We start from the raw sequence: 20,489 nt of genomic DNA on the forward strand, positions 1-20,489 counted from the left end.
AATCCCCACTCCCTGCTATTCTTATGATAAAACTGGACACTTTCAACCTTACTAAAGATAACTTTTGGGGGAAGAAAGCATTTTGCACCCTAAATTTCCACTGGGACCAACCTGACTGCCTGTCCATCCATCTGATCCCTCACACCCAGACCAGAGTGGCCCCAGGCTGTGGGCAGACTTGTAGGGGTCCTGTGGCAGCCTGCAGCCTGACAGATGTGCGGTGGTGCCTGGGAGTTGACAGGGTTTCTGGGCATGCATGGTCCACAGGCAGGGTTCAGAAGGCACTTTGTGCTGGAATGGGAGCCCTTTGACTTAAGCACTTTTGGTTCTGAATGTTTTTTTTTTTTTTAAAAAAAAGGAGTGGCTAACTCCTTGATCCCTGACATCGCTACTATAAAAGAGAAAGAACATCCGGGAATTTTACTCTTGTGCTCTTGAGCTTGTTCTCCAGCAGGCTGCCTTCAGTGTCACTTCCTGGTTGGTAGTAAATGAAACTGAGACTCCACCTCCCTTCCCCGGCTCTCTGCTTGCCTCACAGTAACCAGCTGCCTGGCTGACATGGGGCATTCAGACCCAGACAGAGGCATGTCCTCTGTGCAGGCCCTGGGGGGCCCCAGTGCCGGGCAGACCTGCGTGCTGATCCTGATCTTCACAGTGCTCCTGCAGTCCCTCTGTGTGGCCGTGACTTACCTGTACTTCACCAACGAACTGAAGCAGGTCAGTACAATGCACAGTCCTGGAGGCTGTCAGTGAGGCCAGCTAGCTGCCTCTCCTGGCCCTCCCAGCTTGCGCCTCCTTGAAGACTTTGCTATGCAAGAAAATGCTCCCTTTCTCTGTCTGGAGACTCAAACTGCAAATGCGTGTAATGCCTAGGAACTTCACCAAAGTCCGGGTTCAAAGGACCGTGTGAAGCAACTGCACTTGCAGGACCGGCTGCACTAGATTCTTGCAGGTGCAGCAAACACAACTCCCAAGGGGGTTTTCTGGTTCTTCCCCAGGGAAGAGAGGCAAAGGCTGAGTCCTCAGTTCAGCCACCTTGGGGTCTTCAATCAGAGTGTTTTCCTGGGGGGTTGTGGATTTATTGTTTTGTTTGTGGTTGTCTTTAAAAAAAAAAAAGAAAAAAGAATGCATTTTATAACACTTGCAACTGCTACCATTCATGAGTGCTTTCTGCTCCAGGCTTTATCAATGCTTTATCCTTCTTGACTCATGAATTCTGGAGAGTGAGGGCAGCTGTGCTGGCACAAGGCCCATGTCTGCTTTTGCTCCCAATTGCACGTCTGGGGTCGAGTGTGCAGATCCCAGGAAGGTGTTAACATCTTTGTTGGTGAAGGGCAGCCTTCACCATTGTGGTAGGGGCCACTAATATACAGGCAGAAAGAGCAGAGTCAGGGTGGGATCCACAGGCGGTCTTCAGCCACAGAACACTGCTTTTTTGTGTTCCGTGTGCAGCCAATGCCAGTGGAGTCTCAGGCAGACATGGCAGAGAGTTCACTCTCGGTCCTCCACAGAGAGAAACGCTCTGTATGCGCTATATGCTTATCCTCAGACGTCAGTCCTATTAACCAGCATTGGGCCTCTGCTCCCATGGCTTTTTTTTTTTTTTTTTAAATATAGTTGTTTCTGTGCCTTCACAGAGAGAAGCCAAACTTTCAGAAGTTATCAAGTAGAATAATATGTGTATGAACTAAAGTCAGAAGCAGGCTGGAATGTCAGGTTTCTTTTCCCCACAAGACCTAACGGAGATGAGGTACATGGGATCTTTGAGATATGTTTTGGTTCTAGCCCCATGGCATTTCTGTGTTGACAATAAGTGAGAACAAAAAGGCCTGGTATTCTGCCCACTGCTTGACACAGCTGTGCTTTGGGTAAAGTCTGTAATAAAGAAATTATCAGACTCAACATTTGGCTATTCATGAGAAAATATCTGAAAATAAAATTGCACTCTATGCCCATGGGCTGTCTGGGTACAAGCACAAGTATATTAAGCTTTATTGACTATAAGACTTCTAGAAGTATCAATGTGAAAGTGCTGAAAGCAAGCCAACTCAACTTATTGTTCCTTGTGTCTATTTTGCCCAATCAAGTATCATTGAGAGTTACGAGCTGGCAGGATCTTCCCACTCCCAACCCCCTTTCTCTGAGGACACTACAGACCTCCCAAGGAACTGTATTGCCCCAGCTCAGACCAGGCTTTGGAGGTAGAGCTGGGGCTAGCTCTAAGGTCTGCAGGCACCCACATCATGTTCTTCCTTGCTAAGCAGTGTCCATAGGGTCAACATAGTTGCACCTTGTGATTTGCACAACATCAAATATGACAATTGACTAGAAAAGACAAGGAGAGTCTCAGAAAAATATAATTTGCACAAAAGTCACAGAGTGTTCACTGTCTGTTAAGGAAATGTTAATATTAATTTAGTTATCTGTAGAATATAAATGTAGTTATCTCAGTAGGCTAGACATTTTTCCTTTGCAAATGGATAACAGACTTTGGTTTTATATACAAGTAATTATGAAAATTATGATTGTAATCAGATGACTTGGCACATTTAAAACAGACTATCTATTTTAAAGAAAAAGCATTAATATAACTATAACCACACCTTTAGTTCTAAGTCTACATACAAGATTGTAATAATGCAATGTTTGCAAATCTGGAGCCAGCCCAGCCTCCCAACCTAACCTTTGTTTACTTCACAGCATAAACAGAATGAAACTGATTTTCCATACATAGTAGCTGCATGAAATTGCACATATTATAAGGTGGTCCAATGTTAAGACTCAGTAACTAATTCTCTACTGAGCTATGTCATACAATTTTCTATTTTTTAAAAAACAAGATTTAAAGATTTTTAAAAAATGTCTTCAGTACAAATGGAATTTTTTAAAAGATTTATTTATTTATTTATTTGAAAGGCAGAGTTACAGAGAGAGAGAGAGGCAGAGAGAGAGAGGTCTTCCTTCTGCTGGTTCACACTCCCCAGATGGCCACAACCGCTGGCGTTGTGTCGATCCGAAGCCGGAAGCCAAGAGCTTCTTCCTGGTCTGACAAGACCCCAAGTACTTGAACCGTAATCTGCTCCCTGCCAGGATGCGCATTAGCAGGAAGCTAGAATCCAGAGTGGAGCAAGCAGCAGAACCAAGACACTCTGATATGAGATGCAGGTGTCCCAACCGGAGTCTTTACCACTGTGCAAAATGCCCCCAACCCGCTCCTGCATTATCTTTTAATTCCACCTTTTTAAGCCCCTCTGTACACATGCAAAAGAATTCAGTGAGAACACTAGAAATGGAGGATAATTAACAGATACTATAAGATTGTTATGTACCAGAAACTTTGGTAAGGATTACCCTGTTTCATCCTCATGACAAACCACCACGTGTATGATGGCACCAAGAGCAGCCATCATGGAAACTCACTTCTCAGAACCAAGGGTTTCTGGAGCTGCAGACCAGTGCAAAAGCAGCCTCCCCTTCCAGAGGTGACCACACTGCCCCAGTCCTCTCCCAGATGTGGTTAGCAAGACGAGAGCCCAACTGGCAGGGTACTGCAGGAAATTCATGGTTTAGGTAAGGAGGATGTGGTGAGGATCAGAGAAGAGAGGCACATCACATTAATAATCACTCACTATTCCCAGAATAACCATGGCACCACCACCCCAAGCCACCATGTATCTATTCACTAGCCCTGGCCAAGGTCAGTGTGAGAAACTACCGTATATGATTATGAAGGAAATATGTGGCGAGGGGGAGGGTGGCTGGAGCTTGATCTCATTGTTTAGAAATCAATATTGGGATATGCACTGTGTCGTAGTAAGCTAAGCCTCTGCCTGTGGTGCCAGCAACCCATATGGGTGTTAGTTCATGTCCCAGTTGTTCCTCTTCCAATCCAGCCTTCTGCCATGGCCTGGGAAAGCAGTAGAAGATGGCCCAAGTCCTTGGGCCCCTGCACCCATGTGGGAGACCTGGAGGAAGCTCCTGGCTTTGGATTGGCGCAGCTCTGGCCATTGCAGCCATCTGGGGAGTGAACCAGGAAGTGGAACCAGTGAGGCAGCAGATTATGGCTCAAGTACTCGGGGTCCTGCTATCCATGTGGGAGACCAAGATGGAGTTTCCAGCTTCTGGCTTTGGGCTGGACCAGCTCTGTATGTTGAGGGCATTTGAGGAGTAAACCAGCGGATGGAGATATTTCTCTCTCTTTCTGTGTGTGTGTGTGTGCGTGTGTCTCCCTCTATCTGCAACTCTGCCTCTTAAATAAATAAATCTTGAAAAACAAGAAATCAATATTTATGCATAAAAATATTTAGAAAGACAAACATCAAAGTATTGATAACTGTGATCTCTACAAGATAGAATTAGAGGTGCCTTTTTGCCTTTTTAATTTTTCTTTGTATTATTAGTTTTCTATGGTGAATGTCACAAAAATATCTATGCCATTCATAATAGTCTCTTTTTTAAAAAAATATTTATTTATTCATTTATTTGAAAGGCAGAGTTATATAGAGAGAGGAACAGATTGAGAGAGAGATCTTCCATCTGCTTGTTCACCCCGCAAATGGCCACAACAGCTTGGGCTAGGTGAGGCTAAGGCCAAGAGCTTGGAACTCCAAGTACATGAGCCATCCAGGGAGCTGGATCAGAAGTGGAGTATCTGGGGATAGAACTGGTGTCCACATGGGATGCTGGCTTCAGAGACAGTGGCTTAACCCACTGCACCACAATGCAGGCTCCTCTTTATATAAGTCTGAAGAGAAGACAGTCACTTTATACGCATAGTCTGATCTTGACCTTGTAAACAAAAGAGACCATCCGAAGTTTAATGAAGAGGAAGGATTTTGAGTGTTTTTGTTTGTTTTGTTTTACTTTTTTAGTGGGTTGGAGTTCTTTTGTCTTTTCCCCCTATGTTTAGAAAAACATTATTTCACTTTTCCATGTTTTCTAGGTCGCCTGTGTATCCTGAATGTATCCAAGCTTCATTAACCTTGAGAAATAATGGAGCCACCTTAGCTTGCTAACCACCATTTGTGTATAGCCAGGATCTTAATTTTCAAAGTTCCCCTGCCCACCTCCAGAAAATGTTTCTGGAAAGTCCCCAGGAGGTGTTGCAGACACTAGCCAGGCATGGATGTGGGCTGGCCCCAGAATGCTAGGGCTCCACTGGTATGTCTCCCAAACTCCACGGCAGCTCACAGATTGCTGCGGTCATTGTCCCAGCAGCTGTCCACTCTGCTGCCTCCTGAGCCCACGGCACGCTCGCTGTGTTCTCAACTCTTCCATGTTGCCATAGCTTCCAGCTGCTGGGCAGTGAGAGGCACATTGTGTCTTACACACTTTTGTGACCCAACCTGTTCCAGAGGTTTGAGAGCCTGCCTGCTTGGTTTGATCAAACCAATGCCTGCCAGGGCACATTTGTTTAGAGCAGGAGTCACAAAAACTTGCTCTTCCTGGAACCACCCTTTGGACTTGCAACTGCATCTCACGCTTCCTCTGTTCCCCCCTGAACAACGCCGCCTCCCTCCTATATCTGATTAAGTTCCTTCCCTAGGAAGGTTTTTCAGCTCCCCAGTTGGAGACACAACTAGATGTTTGCAGTAGAACTGCGTGAGCAGGCACAAACAAAGAAATATTGTCTCATTCCATTGCCAGTCATACCTGGATTGGCCCTAGCTGTCATGGTCAACTGCATTCCTCTTATAATTTAAAAGAGGAAAAAAAGAAAGATGTGGAAAGAATGCCGTAACTCAGGTTTGTACACTTGCACTTGAGCAACCCGGATCAAAAGTCTAGGGGGTACATGTGTCTGAGGACAGAACCATACAACTCTGGCTGGGACCTTTCCTAAAACGTTGCTGTTTTTATTTAAAATGAAATCTTTCTTCTGTAGGAAAGAGTGGATTGTTATGAATTCTGATCCCTCTTTAAGTCTTGCAATATCTTAGGTTCAAATAACAGATAAAAGTGGCTACTTTCCTGTTTGTTTTCCAAAATAAGGCACATCAGTAGATTTTTACAAGGAAAGAATGTCTCTTAAATCCCAGTGGTTACAAACACAAAACAAAGTGGGAAAGGAGGAAGCAGAAAAAAAAACAGAACAACTTCTGACCTTGTGTGAACTTCCTGTTTGTTTGGTTTGGTTTGGTTTAATAAGTTATCAGCCTGACAACAGAATACTGGGTAGTTTGGAGTGTGTGTGTGTGTATGCGTGTGTGTGTCTGTGCGTGTAACAACCAAGGGCTTGCTAAGCCAGGTAATGACCTTGTTGGCAGTGTTCTGGCTATTGTAAATGTTTATTCTTAATCAGAAGGAGGAAGCAAACTTTCTTTTTTTTTAAACTTTTTTTTTTCAGCTTTTATTTAGCAAATATAAATTTCCAAAATACAGCTTATGGATTACAATGGCTTTCCCCCCCATAACTTCCCTCCTGCCCGCAACCCTCCCATCTCCCACTCCCTCCCCCATTCCATTCGCATCAAGATTCATTTTCAATTCTCTTTATATACAGAAGATCAATTTAGTATATATTAAGTAAAGATTTCATCAGTTTGTACCATACAGAACATAAAGTGTAAAATACTGTTTGAGTACTAGTTATAGCATTAATTCACATTGGACAACACATTAAGGATAGAGATCCCACATGAGGAGTAAGTGCACAGTGACTCCTGTTGTTGACTTAACAATTTTTTTTTTTTTTGACAGGCAGAGTGGACAGTGAGAGAGAGAGACAGAGAGAAAGGTCTTCCTTTGCCGTTGGTTCACCCTCCAATGGCCGCCGCGGCTGACACGCTGCGGCCGGCGCACCGCGCTGATCTGATGGCAGGAGCCAGGTGCTTCTCCTGGTCTCCCATGGTGTGCAGGGCCCAAGGACTTGGGCCATCCTCCACTGCACTCCTGGGCCATAGCAGAGAGCTGGCCTGGAAGAGGGGCAACTGGGACAGAATCTGCCGCCCCGACCGGGACTAGAATCCGGTGTCCCGGCGCCGCTAGGCGGAGGATTAGCCTATTGAGCCACGGCGCCGGCCGACTTAACAATTTGACACTCTTGTTTATGGCATCAGAAATCTCCCTAGGCTCTAGTCATGAGTTTGTGTTTAAAGTCTGTACTTAGCTAGCATGCACATTTAAGAAGGCACTGTCAGGTTTCTGGGGGTAACATGGTATAGATCCTGCCATCCAGAAACGAAGAAATCACCTATAACTAGAGTCTACCCAACCAGCCAAAGAAGCAGAACATTACCCATGCCCTGTAGGGTTGGGTTAGCTTTTATTTAGGATCTGGGAATTTAAGCTGAGTGTGTTGCTTGCCTGATGGGTTTCCAGATTTAGAATGAGATCCATACCATGTCAGAGCTGAAGGGACCTCAGACATCATTACACGGAATTGGCTCAAAATTGTAATGCAGAGCGCCCACAGATGAGGGCAAGGAGCTTGGGAAGCCGCTCACAGCTGGTTAGTGAGGGAGCAGGCAAGGGCACCATGACCCAGCATGCCTGACTCATACCATGTCCACCTGCATAGTCAAAGCACAAAGGACAGCAACTTGCTTTTATTTCAGGCAGGAACTTATTCAAGATGCCAAACCTCCTCTGAAGCATCCGTCAGTTTCTGCGGTTTTCACTTCCAGATGAACAAAAATAAACGGCCGTGTGCATTGTTTTTCCGTCTCAACCCAGATGCAGGACAAGTACTCCAAAAGCGGCATCGCTTGTCTCCTAAAGGAGGATGACAGTTCCTGGGACTCCATCGACGAAGAGAACATGAACAGCCCCTGCTGGCAGGCCAAGTGGCAGCTGCGGCAGTTCATTCGAAAGGTGAGTGACCTGCATGCACCAGCAGGCTTGGAAGTTTGCAGAAGAAGGACTCTTAGAGATCATCAAGTCTAGATTCACTTTGAAAATGGGAAAACCGAGGCTCAGAGCGTTTGATTCCTCCCAGATTCACAGAACTAGGAAAAACTGGCCCTACACCAAGCAGAAAGCCCGGGCTGACGCGTGGCCCAGCCTCTGTCCGGACAGCCTCCTAACCTGGTCTCACCTGTGGATCTTACATCTTGGAAACTGTGGCAGAGACAGAGCCACGCGTTCAAGATCCCACGATCATAAACGATGTGTGGATGACTTTCGTTTTCATCCAGAAGACAAGAGGCCAAATGATGTTTTGTATTCTGGCCACATGGGTTATATCTGCAGTTACATGTGTATTTATTTCTGTATGCATAGAGACATGAAGAGGAAAGGAAGATGGAAGAAAGAGAGACTTGGAGAAATCGAAGATGATGGTATCTCACATAACAGTCAGTAAATGACAAATTGCAAAAATAAATCTGCTGATGGAACTTGCTTTAACAGGATTCCTAGCAGAAACATTCTATTAACTGACAGTTTAGTTTACTAAATGCAATTGATTCTACTTTTAACAATGTGACATAACTCTTTATAAGATGGCATTTAATAATATTTGCCTCTGCCTTCCTGAAAAGATCAGGAGAGATAAAAAAGCACATGTAACCATGAAGCACTGAACATGTTACCATTGTTTTAAAAAGCCTGGGGGGGTTCCAGAGGGGCGGAGAAAGATGTATTTTCGACATGTATGTAAACTTATGGTTTGAGTGCTCAGAATTCCTTTTGTCCATAAAAACTGTTAATGTTGGTGGTTAGGGCTCCAGTTAGAACTCTAAGCAGGCCTGAAAATAGAGCCCAGGCATCCCCTTCGGTGCTGACTTTCTGGGAGATGGAATTGAACTTCCACTTGGGAGTCCTAGAAGCACCCCTGCAACTGTACTGAGTTGGCTGGGCACAGGGGTAAGGACCAGGCAGAGCCTGGACTGCAGAAGCTCACAAGGACCCTGAGAAGTGAAACTCCAATGTCGCTGGCATCAGAGGCTCGCAGCCCAGTGGGAGAGAGAAACTCGGAATTGGGTAGAAATCTGGAGACTGGGATGGGGCTGGATGCTGGGGCTGTGAGTGGGGAGGGATGGGGTATAGGGGTGACTTGGGCACATCACGTTCCTACTTTGCTCCCTCACTCTACATAGAAGCTGGGGGAGAGCACCAAGGGCAGGCTCAGAGTGGGGAAAAAAATTCCGCATTTCTTTCAGGCACCTTCACTGAACAGACCATTTCCAATAAACATCTTACGCCCATTTCCTACATTACCTCATTGAATTCTCACAATAGCTCAGTGATGGAGAATCATTATTCTTATCTGTTTTTTTTTTTTTTTAGTAGACATGGAAATTGAAGTTCAGTTCAGTTAAACAGAGCTGGTGCTTGCAACCCATATATATACATTTTTATTTGACAGGTAGAGTTATAGACAGTGAGAGAGAGAGAGAGACAGAGAGAAAGGTCTTCCTTCCATTGGTTCACTCCTCAAATGGCTGCAATGGCCGGAGCTATGCCGATCCGAAGCCAGGAGCCAGGAGCTTCTTCCCAGTTTCCCACATGGGTGCAGGGGCCCAAGCACTTGGGTTGCCCTCCACTGCCCTCCCAGGCCACGGCAGAGAGCTGGACTGGAAGAGGAGCTGGACTAGAACTGGTGCCCATATGGGATGCCGGTGCCGGAGGCGGAGGATTAACCAAGTGAGCCACGGGGCTGGCATAACCCATATATTTGAATCTAGGCCATCTGACCATGTTCGCAACCACTCTTTCATTCTGCCCCTACGTGGTAGGAATGACCTTTCTCTCTCCTTAATGTAGAGAAGGGCACAGCAAGAGAGACAGAAAAATGAGAAAGGGAAATGAGGAAGACAGAAATGTGTGTGTGAGAGAGACAGAAACAGGGAGAAAGACACACACACACACACACACGGGGTTGCAGGGAGAGAAGGCTGAGGTCTCCCTTCCTCCCCTTCCCATCCGCCAGGGCCCATGGGACTGAGCCAAGTCAGTCTCCATTTCTGGGGCCAGCCTTGAGGCCTGGGGAGAGCAGAGAGCTTCTGATCTGGGAGAAGGCGCAGAGGAGGCGGGTTTCTGGCAGGCACCAAATTATCATCAGTGATGGGGAAGGCAGGAGGGTGGGGGAGTGAGAGTCAAAGCCCTCAGGAGTGGCAAAGCGGAACAGAAGGGTTCAGAAGCCGCAGGTGAGCCAAGCCGGGGTCAGCCTGGTAAGAGAAGCGCTCGGTTTTCCCTGTTGGTTAGTACAAGGAGGGGTTTGAGGGGGTATTTAGCAAAACTACAGACCTTGGTGAAAGATCCTGATGCTGAGCAAGCCTCCGCTACATTCTGAGTCGTGAGAGCCTGACGTGGTGTTGCCAGGGCACATGGGGGTGAGCTGCCGGCATTAGCAGAGGGAGAAACCAGGCCTTCCATCTTCGCGTGTGGGTCTGTTTCAAGCCCCTGGGCTCTGTCCACAGCACCCACACAGACACACGCTCAGACACACACTCTGCCCACAGAGGGGATGCACCTGTCAGTCACATGGACACCCTGGAGCACCAGGCTATTCCCTGGGCAGATGGCTCCTTCCCCCTGCTGCTCCAGGTGTAGCTTTTTCTGGACTTCATCCAGAAACATAAATTTCCCTGGCAGAGGACCAGCCTTTCATCATTAGGTGGGGACCTTATCCCAACATCCCCTCAGCGCCTGTCCCGCTCTGTGCTTAAACAGCTTAGAGCTTTCTAGATCCACATGTTATATAGAAATTTCCTATTTGACATCAGCAAGAAGGACCATAGGCATTCTTAGTTTCAACTTTTAGGGAAATTAACAAGCTTTATTAATACTATTTGCAGATGCTTTTGAGAACCTATGAGGAAACCATTCCTACGGTTGAAGGTAGTATGTTTTGTTGTTGTTATTTTAATTTTCTGCTGTCAACTTCTTGGCAAGTGAATAGCTCTCTGTCTTTGCCCTGATGCCAATCACATAGCCGCACCTCCGACCTGCTCCTCCATCTCAAGCTGCTTCCCTCTTTGCCGTGGCAGCCGGAAAGTTCAGAACCAAATCCACCCCACTGGGGTCACAACTTTATTTCAGCTTCATCGTATTCTTCCCATGAGCATTCTTTCACTTCAATTTCTTCACTTCTTTATTCTTACCTTCTGTTGCGCTACAAGTAAGCCATCTTAAATCCTTTCTCAAGCGTGTCAGCAAATAAAAGATTCCAGGACCCCCGAAGTTGGCTACTGACCGCCACCAGGCTCTAGGCCTTTTTTTCACAAAAGAGTCCCTCATTCCACCACTGTCACCCCCGCCCCGCCCCCACCATCTCCCAGCTATCTTTCCCCCACCCACAATCCTCACCCTGCGGTCTCCACCCACGGCCAGCTTGCTGTTCATGGTCAGCCGCCTTCTCCTGACCCACAGCTGGTGTTGGTACTGATGCCCAGGCTAGTTTCTTTAGTCCTCCATCTGGCTGCTTTCATTTCTGTCCCCTCCTGCCCTTCACAGCTCATTGAATGGCTCTTCCCAGAGGCCTTTCCTGGCCATTTTTCTGCTCCGTTATTTCTATTGCATATACCTTGTTCATATACACACACACACACACACACATATATATATATATATACATACATATATATTTAATCCATGTGCTGCCTTCTTATCTATCAGATTAAAGAAATGATGTCTGTTTATCTCATCTCTACACCTAGCTCCTAACTCTACGCCTCAGGACCAGTGGGTTCTGTTTTTTCTCCCCTAGGCCTTTACCTTTCAGCATGTGTGTGAGTGGTGGTGGTGGTATTGATATGAACTTCGTATCACGGACAATCAGCATGTGAAACAACCCAGCTGGATGTAATTACCATGCTCACAACACTGTGCTACCACATCCTCTCTACCCAGAAGCTTCTGAATACATATTCTTTCAATGAATAAACAAATAAATAAAATTACTGGATTAAATGCATCACTTCTTCACCTTTGACACCTTATATCCCTATTTTCCTGTACTAAGACCTGGAAGGCCTGAATACATATTGCAGAGAGTCCTAGTGCTGGGGCATAGCCTGGCAGCCAAGAAACTGCTTTTTAATATATGTGCTATTCATGATGCCTTCCTACTTCTCAGCCACCCTTTTGTGATAAACTTCGTCATCGCTTAACAGCCGCTATTTCCCTTTGCTAAATCTGCTTTATTAAACACAAAGGACAAGACTGGGGCCTGGAGTCTAATCTTTCTGATCATTTTCCCAAAGGTCAAAGCAGTAGGCAGGATGTTAAACACTCCTCTTGTTCCAATGGGGCACACCAGATCATGATTTATAGTAGATAAATGTACAATTGCCAGTGTTGATAGAATAATATTTTTTTACTCATCTCTGTAAGGTTTAAAAACCACGCACTAGCCTGTGTACCAAGTTGTATCCATGATACCCAAATATATGTATCCACACATTTTGTTTTGGGAAGTGTTTGCTATATCCAGTAGGAAATTTCCTCTCCCTAAAATTTGCTTTCCCATATCCTTGGCATGTCCTCAAGTGCAAGATATTTATAACTGGACTCAGCTATTGAATAATTAAAATAAACGTTAAGGCTAGGGGCAGTCAGGGCATGATGAATTATTTATCCAGTGGAGGGTAAAGGTCAAGGGACAAGTCAAGGTTCTGTGACTAATATGTTATTAGCTATGCATCTCCACATCACATTTGGTCTTCAGTAAATAAATACCCATTCACCCTGAATGCTAACATCTAATACCAAACAGGTGGAAGAGATTCTCATTTCCCATTCATTCTTCTCCTGTGGAATTTTATCACCTCCTCTCATCCTCTCTGCTACCAGGCTACAGTAGGGCCTCCTGTTCTGAGGTCTAATCAATTTTAATATTCTGGTAACTTGCCTACTGACCTCCAACCTTCTCATCTTCTATCAAATCTTACTTGTACATAGGTTGGCTTAAAGTACAACACATATCTCTTCATCTCCATGAACAAAAGCTCTGAGTCTCCTGTGCCCTGTAAAGTCCCAATCTCTTAGCCTAACACTCAGATTTTCTATAGTTTGGTTCTCATTTAAGCTGGCAACCAAATTCCTCTGAGCTCCTGTCTCAGGAATGCTTTGCGCATGGTTCCTGGGAACTCTGTGTTAGCACTTTGAGAATGACTTTCTCCCCTCCCCACAGGCTCCCAGCCTGCCCATCCTCATGCTGTTCAGTTATTTGTCCTTGTCCTTCAAAGAGTTTCTTGTGTTTGTTTGTAGTTCTTCTTCTCCCTAGAAGGGTGCCTAGCACAGGTGCAGTGGGCACTTTGATTGGCTGAAGCAAGTGAATAGAAAGGGTCTCAGCACCAACTCCTTCTCAAACTTTTTACTGACCCCAGCTCTCCAAAAAATGGGAATATTTCCCCTCTCTGACCACTTATTGCTCATTTCTATGTCTCATAGGTAAATTTTTAACCTCTAGTTCATATTTTCCCTAAAAGACTGTAAGTTCCTTGAGCACTCAGTTAATGCAATCAATGATTAATCTTTGTATCCCTGTAGAGCATGGAGTCGTGCCTTTCTCTGGTAATAATTGTTTAATGCAAAAAAATCTAATTTACCTTAACAACCAATGAAAGCACACTTGGGAAATCTGAACTGATATTTAAAGAGGGTATTTTGTTGAATTTGTATTTTTTTAGGTTGCTTTGAAGTACCTTAGATAGTGGTCAATAAATATTTTTGCTATTACAGTCTAGTGAATTAGCAATTTTATATGTTCCTGTATGGAATATTGTGACCAGCATGCCACTTCCTATCCCTTTTTCCAGTTGAGAGGAAGGGGTACAGGATGACTGTTGGATACCAGTTTGTAACATCAATGGACAATCACTATCATTGCTATGCCTGTAGAATCAGTAATAGTTAGCAAAGTGAAAAAGATGATTGAAATGACAAAAATCGGCACCACTCTGTTTGTATACATAATTCAAAGTGAAAATTTGCCAATACCTGGTTATTTATGTGCTCTAAACCAAACAGCAGGATCATTACAAGGCCATAGTTATTGTTTCTTGTCAAGGGGCGAGGCTCTTCACTTTGTTGTATTCCATTTGAAGTATTTTTCAGAGAAAACATAAATTGAAGAAAACAGGTCATCAGACCTAAACATAGGCTGTGTTTATGAAATCCCATGGAATCAACTTTGAAGCCTGGGTGCTCATAGTGCCTGATGGCCAATGGCTGTGAACAGCAACGTATTTTTTGTGTGCTGATGATTTTCCCACCATTTCTGTTTTAGAAAAGCCACAAACTCTTCCTTCCCCAGAAAGAGAAAAAGAAAGAGAAAAAGAAAGAGAAAGAGGGCCTCAGAGAGTCGCAGCCCACCTAACTGGGAACAGCTGGAGAAGCTTTATCTCAGTCCCAGCTCCAGGTAAGAGCAACAATACCTGACTTAGATGAAGGCAATGGGAGAATTGCTCCAAATAATGTATCTCTTTAACGTCTACGTGCAACATTTATATGCCATCAGAGCGACCTACAAAGTGCTCAGTAGTAATCAAGTCTCAGATTGACTTCTTTCAAAAGTTAGATTACAGAGCCAACAACTTAAGCAAGTGAAGCTTATGTTTCTTTATTGGCAAAGTACAGAAAATCCTTCACTCATGAAATAGTGAAGATTAACTGTAACACAGACAAACATCTAGTCTTCTGTAAAGCTTCAATAGTTGCCTTTATTATAATGAAGTTTTGTCTCAAATTAGAGACATTTCAGACATCAGTTAACAGATGAAAAGGTTATTTTGGGGGTTTTGTTTCTATGTCTGTTTTGTTCTTTGCTGAGCAATTTCCTTCCTGGTATTCATGAATTCCTATTTTATAAGTGATTAACATGCCTTGTCTACAATTGAGCTAGTTATGACAATGCTTTTTTTTTTTTTTTTTGCTAATAATTAACAAATCTGAGAGTGTTTTAAGCACTTAAAAAGCTACATTTTGGCCGGCACCATGGATCACTAGGCTAATCCTCCACCTGCGGCGCCAGCACCCCGAGTTCTAGTCCCGGTCGGGGCGGCAGATTCTGTCCCGGTTGCCCCTCTTCCAGGCCAGCTCTCTGCTATGGCCCGGGAAGGCAGTGGAGGATGGCCCAAGTCCTTGGGCCCTGCACCCGCATGGGAGACCAGGAGAAGCACCTGGCTCCTGCCTTCGGATCAGCGCGGTGCGCCGGCCGCAGCGCGCCGACTGCTGCTGCCATTGGAGGGTGAGCCACATTTTGCACCAGTCACGGAGATAAACCCCAAAATTAAACACCATACTTGTAATTTTGAAAAGATTTATTATATATTTATTGAAAGGCAAAGTTACAGAGAGAGAGATCTTCCATCCACTGGTTCACTCTCTAGATGTCCACAACAACCAACAGCTGTGCCAGGCCAAAGCCAGGAACTTGGAATCTCTTCTGGGTCTCCCACATGGATGCAGGGCCTCAAGCCAGGTTCCACTGCTTGCTTTCCCTGTCCATTATCGGGGATCCAGAATAGAAATGGAGCCGCTGGGTCTCAAACCCTCACCCATGTGGGATGCCAGTGCCACAGGCAGCAGTTTACTTACCATGCCACAATGCTAGACCCATAATTGTATTTTTGGAGGGCCCCTTGCGTTCAAAATCTCAGAGAATTAAAGATTCAAGGATCAGTGGAGCTTTACACTTGGCTTCCTTTGCCAGACGTTACGTCTTTCTTATTTTGGACTAGAGATGCCTTCTGCTTGGATGGTGCCTTTGACTCTGGAGAGCTGAGAAAAACCACGCATGAACTCAAACAGCCCACAAGAGTAGCAAGAAGTCCTGAGCTCTAGGCTTAGGAAATAGTGGACATTTCTGTTGATTTCTTTCTACATTGTGAATTTGAGTTTACTCACTCAAGAAGGGAACAAGGGGTTCAGGTTCTAAGTTCCACCCGAGAGTAAAAATTGCCATCAGAATGGGCTGTCCCTGGTGCCACTATTCAGAGCTGAGTGTGACAGGTGTGGCATAAGGATCAGGAGAGAGAATAGAAAGGCAGGGATCTCCCAGCAAGTCACATTAATATAGCAGCATCCTGATTTGTGTGTAGAATTTGTAATCCATGTAAGATTGAAGGAACAAGAAGTGCAATATTAGATTGAAATCCTTTGCACTCTCCACAAAAATATGGGCTGGCTGCACCTGCCGAGACACTCATTGTTTTGCCATAACTCCCATTTGTTAACTCTCTCTAATCTTCATTCAGGCTCCCAGAGTGGAAAGAATTTGGGCCAGAAAATAAGCTCCTGGGAATCATCAAGGAAAGGACATTCATTCCTGAACAATTTGCACCTGAGGAACGGAGAGCTGGTTATCCATCAAACAGGACTTTATTACATCTACTCCCAAACATACTTTCGATTTCAGGAACTTGAAGAAATTTCAGGAACAATTTCAAGAGAAGAGAGCAAAAAGAGGAACAAACAAATGGTACAATATATTTACAAATGGACAAGCTACCCTGACCCTATACTTCTGATGAAAAGTGCTAGAAATAGTTGTTGGTCTAAGGATTCAGAATATGGACTCTATTCCATCTATCAAGGAGGAATATTTGAGCTTAAGGAAAATGACCGAATTTTCGTCTCTGTAACGAATGAGCAGTTGATTGACATGAACCAAGAATCCAGTTTTTTTGGGGCCTTTTTGATTGGCTAAATGATCTGCAAAGGAAAAAAAAGCAATCTGCTCAAAGTGACCATTCGTTCTTCAGGATAATATACTATGAAAATATCTGCAATAAGTCTAACAAAGAATGGCAACCAGAACAGAACAGCCTCCATCGAAAACTCTAACATACACTGTTCAGTATCTCTGAAAGGACTTCTTATTCTAAGATCCTCCCAAGACTCTATCTAATATGAGTTTGCTAGCAGAAATTTAGAGGTTCTTGGCTTCCAAGCAGTTATACCACAGTTAAAGCTATGTCATTCTCCTTGGCGAAGGTTGCCTAAGAAAGAGCAGCAATCCATCCGTTCAGTAGGGATACCACAGCGGTAGCTGCCAGATTGTGTTGACAACATCCCCAAGTTGGGAGAGAAAGGGGCTCCACGGCAGGTTCCTGGTCTTGGGAGGCAACGCTCCATCACGATGTGCAGTGTGCAAAGAGAGTCTGTGTTGTGCAAGACCTCGCAGGATTATAACACACACCTGGATTTGATGGAAATAAGACAATTCCACTCAATGTACAATCATTTTATAAAAAAAAAAATTTGTAAAATTAAAAAAATCATCCAGAGTGAACAGGGTACCGGCAGGAACTATTCCTGAATGACTTGTGCATTTTCACTACTGAAAGTCAGGCTCAACTAAAGCACTGAACATATTTTCCATAAAGGACTTTGTAGCAAGTGGTTTCGTGATCAAAAACAAGGGAATTTGGTTTCGTGTGAGCAGAAGAGATGGGAAAGTGGAAATGACAAGTACAAACAAATCAGCAAAAAGGAGCCAAATAAAGTCATTCCCCTTGCCCCCTGCCCAATGTTGATATGTGATATAGATCTGCCTAAGTTTGCATCACTTATTTTGACCCTGCAAAAAGAACATTAATTACTGTTGAATTCCAAAATCATCACACAAAACATTTCACCATTTAATCCATCCACTTGGGGGAAAACTAATTGGGTTATTTCTAACCACAGCATAATTGACACTCTTTGGTGGTATGTCCAAACCTTCATTTAAATGGAATACGATCAGCAAGATCTTCAAACATGCTCATTTGAATTTAAATATACAATGTACTAGAAACACCTGATACTTGTGAACACTCTACCTTTATTTTTCCCTAGTACCAATCAAGTTCTTACATCCTAACAAATCAAAGTATTTGTGGCCCTCCTTTTGAAACCTTCACGTTAGAATGTAAACATTGAGATTTCAGGGAACATTTAGTCTCATTTACAATTGTATCCCAGTACCTAGAAGATTACCTGAACACAACACCCACACAAAACACACTTAAGAAAAAATGAATGGCTGGATGAATACATAACCTTAAGGAAAAGACAGGGAAGTTTCTTGGGGGGTGAGGAAGATCTTTTTATTAAAGATTCAAAACTCAGGAAAAAAGACTAAGAGTTTTGATAACGTGGCATTTGGGGATGGAAAAGAGAATTAATTTTTGCTTTATATTTTTATACTAGGTTGTACAATGTTTTTCAATAAAATGTCATAATGTTAAAGTATGTGATCTTTGTTTTTATGTGCTCAGTTTTGTATTGTGGTGCCAAGATTAGTAGAAAGGGAGGAATGATTTCTAATCTGTTTTTGGTGTTATATTTTATCTGACACATCTTAGACAAGATATGAATTGCTCACCTTTTACTTAATATGCTCTAATGTATCGATCCTTTTCTTTAAGGCTACTGTTTTTGTGATCGGTTGAATTATTGAAGTCCTATTCCCTTGTACTTTAGGATATAACCTCCTTTGGAAATAGGGTTGTGGCAAATATAGTTGAGATGAGATAAAAATGGAATAGGTCAGTCCTTAATACAAAATGATTACTGTCCTTATGAGAAGAGGGAAATTTAGAGACAGAAGCACAGGAAGGAAACTGGTCACAACAGACCCAGAAATTAGTGTCATACAAGTCCTAGCCAAGGTCTGCAAGCATCCAAGGCCATTACCAGAAGCTGGGAGGAGACAAGGAGGAGCCAGAGCCTCAGGGGAAGCAGGGCCAAGCTGACACTTTGATTTCAGACTCCGGCCTCCAGAACTGAAAGGAAGTACGTTTCTGTTTTTGAAAGCTACCCAGTTTATAATACTTTGTTCCAGGAACCCTAGGAAACTAAACAGCTAATGCAGCTATTCTAAAGTAGCTGATACAGTGGGAGTCTTTCCAGCTGATAATCATATACACATCAGCACGGTTTTCCTAAACATTTAGATGCTTGTCATTGTTTGATATTATCATTCAACTGTAGTTTGATTGGTGTGTTCAGTGAGATAAGGGTAAAATGCTATCTTTTTACCACATAAGTAGCCAGTTGTCCATCATTTTCTTTGGGATAGTCCACTCTTTTCTCCACTGATTTTAATTTCATTTTATTCACATACCAAACACCCATAGGTCTGAATCTGTCCAGACTTTTTCCTACTGGTTTGATTGTCCATCCTAGCATCCATAACATTTTTCAGAAAGAAAAAAAAAAAAACTGGCAAAATACACAAAACAGAACATTTACAGGGGCCAGCGCTGTGGTGTAGCAGGTAAAGCCTCCGCCTTCAGTGCCAGCATCCCATATGGGCACAGGTTCAAGTCCCGGCTGCTCCACTTCTGATCCAGTTCTCTGCTATGGCCTGGGAAAGCAGTACAAGATGGCCCAAGTCCTTGGGCCCCTGCACCCACGTGGGAGACCCAGAAGCTCCTGGCTCCTGGCTTTGGATCAGCATAGCTCCAGCCATCTGAGGAGTGAACCAGCGGATGGAAGACCTCTCTCTCTCTCTCTCTGCCTCTCCTTCTCTGTGTAACTCTGACTTTCAAATAAATAAATAAATCTTTAAAAAATGTACAGTTTTCATTCTTCTCTAGTGCACAATGCATTGACACTATTGTCAGCTGTCACCATTATTCATCTCCAGAATGTTTTCGTCATCCCAGATTGCTGAACAGGTTGAATAACAACACCTCTCCCTTGCCCCCTTCACGCAGTCCCTGGAAAACACCATTCTACTTAATTTCTTCATCTTTGGTAGCTAATGGAAGTGGAATTGTGTGATATGTGTCCCTTTGTCTTTCATTTGCTTCCTTAACAGAGTGTCTCCAAGGTTCATCTGTACTGTCGCTTGTGTCAGAATTTCCTTCCTTTTCAAGGGTTACTAAAACTGCATTTAATGAAATACTACCGTTAGTCAGTCATACTATCTGGTTTTAATTAGTTGTTTTACTACAAAGTTTTTTACAGTTTTATATTTATTTATTTGTAAAAGTGACAGAAAGAGAGAGCGAGAGCGAGAGCGAGAGAGAGAGAGAATCTTCTATCCACTGGTTTACTCCCCAAGTGTCTGCCAACAGCCAGGGTGAGGTCAGGCTGAAACCAAGAGCCTAGAACCCATGTGGGTGGCAGGGGCCCAAGTACTTGAGACATCATCTGTTACTTTCCAGGCACGTTAGTAGGAAGCTGGATTGGAAGTAGAGGTGGAACTCGATCCAGGCACTCTGACAAGGCCTGTGGGTGTCCCAAGCACTGTTTAAACCCGTGGTGCCATAATACCTGCCCCTCCCCCCACCACAATGTACTACAATTCTTCCTGTGCATTCACCTTCTTTAGTCCTGTGTTTCAAAAGAATCTGAGCTCTTCTTAGCCCTTAATTTTTCTCCATGAATTTAGAAACTTCTTGAAGTCTGCACACAAATACATATACACATGATTTTGAGAGACTTTGATAGAATTGCATTGAATTGGTGAATTAATTTGGGGATAGTTTCTGTAGTTTTAGATATTGATAATTCCCAAATACGAACCATCATACCTCTTTTTTTAAATTTATTCAAGAAGCAGAGTTACAGACAGTGAGAGGGAGAGACAGAAAGGTCTTCCATCCCTA

General features: G+C 43.9%; 1 protein-coding gene across 1 annotated transcript; it reads left to right on the forward strand.

Annotated features, from left to right (window-relative positions):
- The first annotated feature begins 439 nt into the window (after window positions 1-439).
- Window positions 440-18,123, forward strand: TNFSF10 (TNF superfamily member 10). The gene is made up of 5 exons (XM_062211792.1): window positions 440-717; window positions 7,675-7,812; window positions 10,740-10,782; window positions 14,174-14,305; window positions 16,143-18,123. The coding sequence occupies exons 1-5, from the start codon at window positions 559-561 to the stop codon at window positions 16,592-16,594; spliced, it is 924 nt and encodes a 307-aa protein (XP_062067776.1). The 5' UTR covers window positions 440-558; the 3' UTR covers window positions 16,595-18,123.
- The last annotated feature ends 2,366 nt before the right edge of the window (window positions 18,124-20,489 follow it).

Source organism: Lepus europaeus, chromosome 2, assembly GCF_033115175.1.
Source record: "Lepus europaeus isolate LE1 chromosome 2, mLepTim1.pri, whole genome shotgun sequence".
In the NCBI taxonomy this organism is placed as follows: domain Eukaryota; kingdom Metazoa; phylum Chordata; class Mammalia; order Lagomorpha; family Leporidae; genus Lepus; species Lepus europaeus.